This window comes from Mustelus asterias, chromosome 8 (genome assembly GCF_964213995.1).
Source record: "Mustelus asterias chromosome 8, sMusAst1.hap1.1, whole genome shotgun sequence".
Taxonomy (NCBI): domain Eukaryota; kingdom Metazoa; phylum Chordata; class Chondrichthyes; order Carcharhiniformes; family Triakidae; genus Mustelus; species Mustelus asterias.
Genome location: NC_135808.1, coordinates 68,544,804 through 68,551,263, shown reverse-complemented (window position 1 = coordinate 68,551,263; position 6,460 = coordinate 68,544,804). Strand labels below are relative to the sequence as shown.

General features: G+C 43.1%; 1 protein-coding gene across 1 annotated transcript in view; it reads left to right on the top strand.

Moving 5' to 3' along the window:
- The first annotated feature begins 3,912 nt into the window (after window positions 1-3,912).
- uchl5 (ubiquitin carboxyl-terminal hydrolase L5) overlaps window positions 3,913-6,460 on the top strand; it is a 53,945-nt gene continuing 51,397 nt past the window's right edge. The window contains exon 1 of the mRNA XM_078218132.1: window positions 3,913-4,070. Within this exon, the coding sequence (XP_078074258.1) occupies window positions 3,995-4,070 (76 nt within the window). The 5' untranslated portion in view covers window positions 3,913-3,994. The remainder of the gene's footprint in view (window positions 4,071-6,460) is intronic.

The window sequence follows — 6,460 nt, the reverse complement described above, 5'->3', positions numbered from 1 at the left end:
CAAGCCGGGAATCGAACCCGGATTCCTGGCACTATGAGGCAGCAGTGCTAACCACTGTGCCGCTCTACACATCTCCCAGTGGGCACAGGATCAATGCAGTGAAAGAGGCCAAAGGACCCACATTTGACTTATCCATTCAGAAAGACTTGATATTCCTCTCCCCAGCCCCCCCACATCACCCCTCTCAGGCAGGGCATCTGGCGAAAATAAAGGCAAAATACTGGAATCTGAAACAAAAACAGAAAATGCTGGAGAAATTCAACAGGTCTAACAGCGTCTGTGGTGAGAGAATAGAGCCAAATGTTTCGAGTCATCCTGACTCAAAACCTTGGTTTTGTTCTAGTGAAAATATATATTTTTCTCCAAGTTCTGGATTTTAAAAGAAGGCAGCGTTTTTATTTTTCACGTCCTTAGAGGTATCCTGAGTGCATAATGGCCCAACTGAAACTGTAATCTACACGTTCAGAATGAGCTTGGTCCATGGAGGAGGGTTTTTTCTGGCTGCCTACCTTTCTCCTGCAGTGTTGTCTGTGCTCCAGTCATCTTAGGGATCATCGTGACATCCACTTATAAACCTGAAACTTCGCAACTGATCAGCTGAGTGGAATGTCTTCTTGACTCCAACAGTAATATTGATATTTAGTTTGTTAAGGTTAATTTTATTTTAAGCATCTTACTTTAATTGAACCCTTCACTTGTTATATTAGGCATGTCCCTAAAAGGCCACATGTGCCACTTTTTCTTTGGTGATAATTGCCCCTGATTACCATGACCATCTTTCTGGGTATCAAGTATATTCCCAACCACTGGTGGGCCTTCCCACTATCTGTCATTTGCCTCCATTTTTCTAGCATTGCTCTGTGCCATATTCAGCTAAATACTGCCTTAATGTTTTCAACTCTGTGACATTAACTCTTGCTTTTCATGTTCTGTGGTAGATCTATCCAACCATGATTAGACTTGTTTTGCTTTCTATGAATAATATGTTAATTTTCAACATTGCTGGGTAGATGGTTGTGTCATTCTTGCACTGGAATAGCTAGGCTGGAATGCTGGCTATGACAGATGCAGAGATCTTTATCACTACTATTGGAATGTTGTCTAAGTTTAGCCTCCACTTTGTCCAATGCAATCATCTGCTTCTTGATTTCATGTTGAGTGAATCAACATTGACTGGACATTGGCACCTACGATGGTGGTATGTATATGTGATTATGAGCCTGCAGGAAGTAGAGACGAGCGAGTTTGTGTGTTCCCCCATGTCTGCATGGATTTCCTCCAGATGCTCCGGTTTCCTCTCACAGTCCAAAGATGTGCAGGTTAGGTGGATTGGCCATGCTAAATTGTCCCTTGTGTTAGGGGTCTAGCAGGGTAAATATGTGGGGTTATGGGGATAGGGCCTGGTGGGATTGTTGTCAGTGCAGGTTCGATGGGCAAAATGACCTCCTTCTGACTGTAGCAAGTCTATGATTCTATGATCTATCATGTCATGTTGTCTTAGTGCATCTACTTCTTTTCTTCCTTGTGGAAAGTGGCCAAATCTTCAAATTTGCAGACTTAGCTTATGTATGATCTGCCAGAAACAACTGCTCTCAGCATTGCTGATGGAACCTTTGATCTTCATCTTTAGATGCCATTCTGATGTGATGCTGGCCTATCTTTGCTGGTCCTGCCTTCCAACGTTGGCTTCTTCTACTAGTCTATCCTCTGTTTAATTAGGTAAAAATGCAGAAAAATGGTTATTATCAAATTTGCCTTGTTCCATTAGTAAAGCTTAACTTCAGTAACGATATAAAACAGCAGACAGATCACATTACCCACATATGAGGGCCATTTTATATAAGAAGAGTAGATGTTCTGGTTCCTGTCTTGTAAACACAGTAAGAAGTCTCACAACACCAGGTTAAAGTTCAACAGGTTTATTTGGCAGCACTAGCTTTCGGAGCGCTGCCCCTTCATCAGGTGAGTGGGAGTTTTATTCACAAACAGGGCATATAAAGACACAAACTCAATTTACAAAATAATGGTTGGAATGCGAGTCTTTACAGATAATCAAGTCTTAAAGGTACAGACAATATGAGTGGAGAGAGGGTTAAGCACAGGTTAAAGAGATGTGTATTGTCTCCAGCCAGGACAGTTAGTGAGATTTTCCCAGCCCAGGCAAGTCGTGGGGGTTACAGATAGTGTGACATGAACCCAAGATCCTGGTTGAGGCTGTCCTCATATGTGTGGAACTTGGCTCTCAGTCTCTGCTCAGCGACTCTGCGCTGTCGTGTGTCGTGAAGGCCGCCTTGGAGAACGCTTACCCAAAGATCAGAGGCCGAATGCCCGTGACCGCTGAAGTGTTCCCCAACAGGAAGAGAACACTCTTGCCTGGTGATTGTCGAGCGGTGTTCATTCATCCGTTGTCGTAGCGTCTGCATGGTCTCCCCAATGTACCATGCCTCGGGACATTCTTTCCTGCAGCGTATCAGGTAGGCAACATTGGCCGGGTTGCAAGTGTATGTACCGTGTACCTGGTGGATGGTGTTCTCACATGAGATGATGGCATCCGTGTCGATGATCCGGCACGTCTTGCAGAGGTTGCTGTGGCAGGGTTGTGAGACCTCTTACTGTGTTTACCCCAGTCTAATGCCGGTATCTCCACATTCTGTCCTGTAAACCAGGGCATAATCCCAACAGTCTCAAGAAGGTTTTTTTACAAAGCAATATCTTTTAGTCCAAAGTGACTATTTTCCCATCCCCAAAAAAGTCCACCACTTCAACTTGACAGTAACATTTGCTGAGTTGAAATTGACAGGATTATCACAGCAGCTATGAGTTTGAGCATTGTCCAGAATGTAAAATTATCTTTCATTGTTTTCAGGATGGTCCAGATTTCCTCATCCGAATTCTAATCTATGGCTATTAGACCAACCTTCATGTGAAATTAGCTCTGTGAGATCCACATTTAGTTCAATAATAGCATTTTTAAAACATACTACACCAAGGTTCTCCCAGTGGTGGCAGTATCTGAAATGTAACAGAAGGAATAATTGAATATTGGGATGGTCCTGACAGACTAGAAACTTGCAAGGAACAACATAACCACACCTTCATCAACAGAAGAGCTCCATTTTGCTTGACCAAACTCAGAATACATTTTAGTAGCTGTGCATAACATATCTCGACTTCCAAAAAGCTCATAAGAATTCAGAAAGTGAGGTCTCTCAGTATCAGAACTTAGACTCAAATAACAGAACTATGTTTGGTCACAAAATTCAAAGTCACCTATGGATCTAGCACAATTGTGGGGAAGTCTGGGACCTACAGTAGGAAATACCATCAAGATACTTTACAGTATAACCAGGCAAAAATCAGAATCACGTTCACAAATTTGGAAACAGAAGCATTAAGAGATGTTTTCATTGTACAGATTCGTTACTCTAGGAAGTTCTCCATGCTACAATTATGATTGATTGACAAAAAAATAATTTTTGATAAGACATTTACTTAATTCACGTTTTACATAGCAGCATGGTTGATCAATTATCTCAAAATTCAAACAAGCATGCAACAACATTGTTAGGAGTATTTTTAGCAACTCAATATTGAATATATTTATCAACTAGAAGTGCTACATCTCGACAGATCCTCTCTATCTTCCCATCTTCAATATTTTAATAAGGAATTAATGATGGTGCTCAAAGGCAGTTAAAGACATTCTTTGTTATATCCCCCATTATTCCTTGGGCGGTTCGCAGCACTGCCCAGGAGATTATTCTTTAATTCACTCCTAGTGTGTTGACAGTTGCAGGATTAGATGGGATGTTGTTGGTCAAGTCTGCAGCCCCCAACATCCTCCCCCTCCCCCTACCCCAGCTAGATGCCGGTTGCCCAGGAAACAGCGCGCCTGCGTGTTCGGCTGGGTGGAAGCGCGGGGTCCGCCGGGAAGGGTGCGTGGTCCTCCCGCAGTCGACACCAGTGCCAATCGGAGGTGCACGCTGCTGCAGAAATGGCGGGCAGCGCCGGCGAATGGTGCCTGATGGAGAGTGATCCCGGAGTTTTCACAGAGCTGATCAAGGGCTTCGGTACGGTCAAAAACTTTCCGCCTCTCTTCGCGTGCTTCCGCTGCGGTGGGTCTGGTAAGGATGGAGCTGCTGCTGCTGCCGCCTTTGGCCTGCTGGCTGCAGCCCTTAAGCCTGGGACCGGCAGCAGCCAGGCTGAGTGAAGAGTAGCTGCTGCCTTTGGCCTGCTGACTTGCAGAGCCAGGTTGAGTGAGGAGCTGCTGCTGACTTTGGCACTGGCTGGAGGTCCACGCATGCTGGTTGCTGTTGCAATCTGTCAAAAGAAAAGTGACCATCACTTGAGCATTAAATCGCTTCGGCCTTTTGGGTAAGATCAAGCCCAAGATCAGGTGCAATGCCTTTTCTTGTCAGCTTGGATCTTGTATGTTTCTCTTGTGGGGACCATGCATTGCTTTGAATTTGAATTGTTTTTTGGAGCAAGCAAGGAGATGGATGAAGGGCTTGTCCTGTCCACTCTATGCATTGACTTTGCAACTTTAAGAAATGATTTTAAAAAAATCTCTTGAGCATGAAATCCAGTGACAGAAGCAGCATCCTGATTTTATCTTTCCTCCTGGGTAATTTGCTTCTTTTCGTTGTCATTTGTTTGGCCTTCACTGTAGTTGTTGCCAGCATTGGGACACGTCAGGGTAAGCCAAATATTGATTGTTTTCTATATTGTCAGCTTTGGAGATAGACATTTTCTGCAATGTAACATGATTTTAATGTTATAAATATTGATCTCATACTGCAACTTCAAGGCCACAGTCAGAGAAAGTTTGATATATTTTGTATATTTCGAATGAAAGTGCAAACAATTTTAAGTGCTACCCAGATGAATTGACTGACTGAAACACTTCATTGGCAGTATTAACTAGCCAATTGGTTTATCATTAAGCCAGCATCTTTAAACAAGTGATGTACTATTTTTAATGTCTTATCCTGGTGAACTGTCTTGGTGCTTCAGTGCAGTGATTGGTATGTAGACAAATTATCTTTTTATTGTATGTAACAGAAGATCAAGAGATGGTGGTGAGAGCCAATAAGAAGGAAAACCTACTTGGTTTTGCTCTCACTAATCTACCTGTTGCAGATGCATTTGCCTATGACCGTGTTGGTAGGAATAATCAGTAAACAGTCCTTTTGGAGACAACGTCTAGTCTTCACATAAACGACAGCCTTCGTAATGCTGTTTGACACTTGGTGCTATCAATATGCTAAACAGGATAGTTTCAGGATTGATATAGCAGCACAAAACCATGAGTAGTGGGCAGCAGCAGTAGAATTGTATTCAGTCACTATTTGTAACCTCATGGCCTGGCAAGTCCCTCACTCTACCATTACTATCAAGTTAGGGGACCAATCCTGGTTCAGTGAGGAATGATGTGGAGCTGCCGGCGTTGGACTGGGGTGAACACTGTAAGGAGTTTAACAACACCAGGTTAAAGTCCAACAGGTTTATTTGGTAGCAAATACCATAAGCTTTCGGAGCGCTGCTCCTTTGTCAGATGGAGTGGCAGCGCTCCGAAAGCTTATGGTATTTGCTACCAAATAAGCCTGTTGGACTTTAACCTGGTGTTGTTAAACTCCTTTCAGTGAGGAATAGCAGGTGCAGCACCCATGAAGTGTCAACCTGGCATCACCATCACTGTCTCCCTCACCATCAATAACCTTAATATACCATTGACCAGAAACTTAACCAGACCAGCCATTTAAATACTGGTGAATACAACAGCAGGTCAGACGCTGGGGAGTTGTACACAATTCTGACGTGGAAATATATCTATGTTCCTTCACTGTCACTGGGTTAAAATTCTTGAACTCCCTCCCTACCTACACTATGGGTGTATCTACACCATGTGGACAGCAGTGTTTCAAGAAGTGAGCTAATCGCCACCTTTCAAGGGCAATTAGGAATGGACAGTAGATGCTGACTTTGCCTTCAATATAGTACTAAAGTGCTATGAACGAATTAATAAAAAATGCCATAATGGAGTAAGGTTTTTTTTCGTTTTCACATCTATTTAACAATATTTGTACAATGCTTGGGGGCCCACTTAGATCAGTTGGCTAATGGCTAGCACATGGTTCAGATTAACGGCAGCAGCATGGGTTCAGTTAGGACCTGCCTCCTCACTTTGTACCGAAGAGTGGAAGACAACAGCAAAGCACTACTGACAAAAACTACCAGGATAAACAGCTCAGGATGAAGTATCCGAAGTTAACAAACTAAGGACCTGATTTTGGGCAGAGCACACAAAGAATGGAATAAGTTACTTTGTGAAAAATGCAATATTTGGAGCTGTAATGGGATAAAATGCAAGCTTTGTAATGACCTTTGTAAGTGCCAAATATCATAGAATCATCGAATCCTACATTGCAGAAGGAGGCGATACGGCCCATCGAGTGTGCAC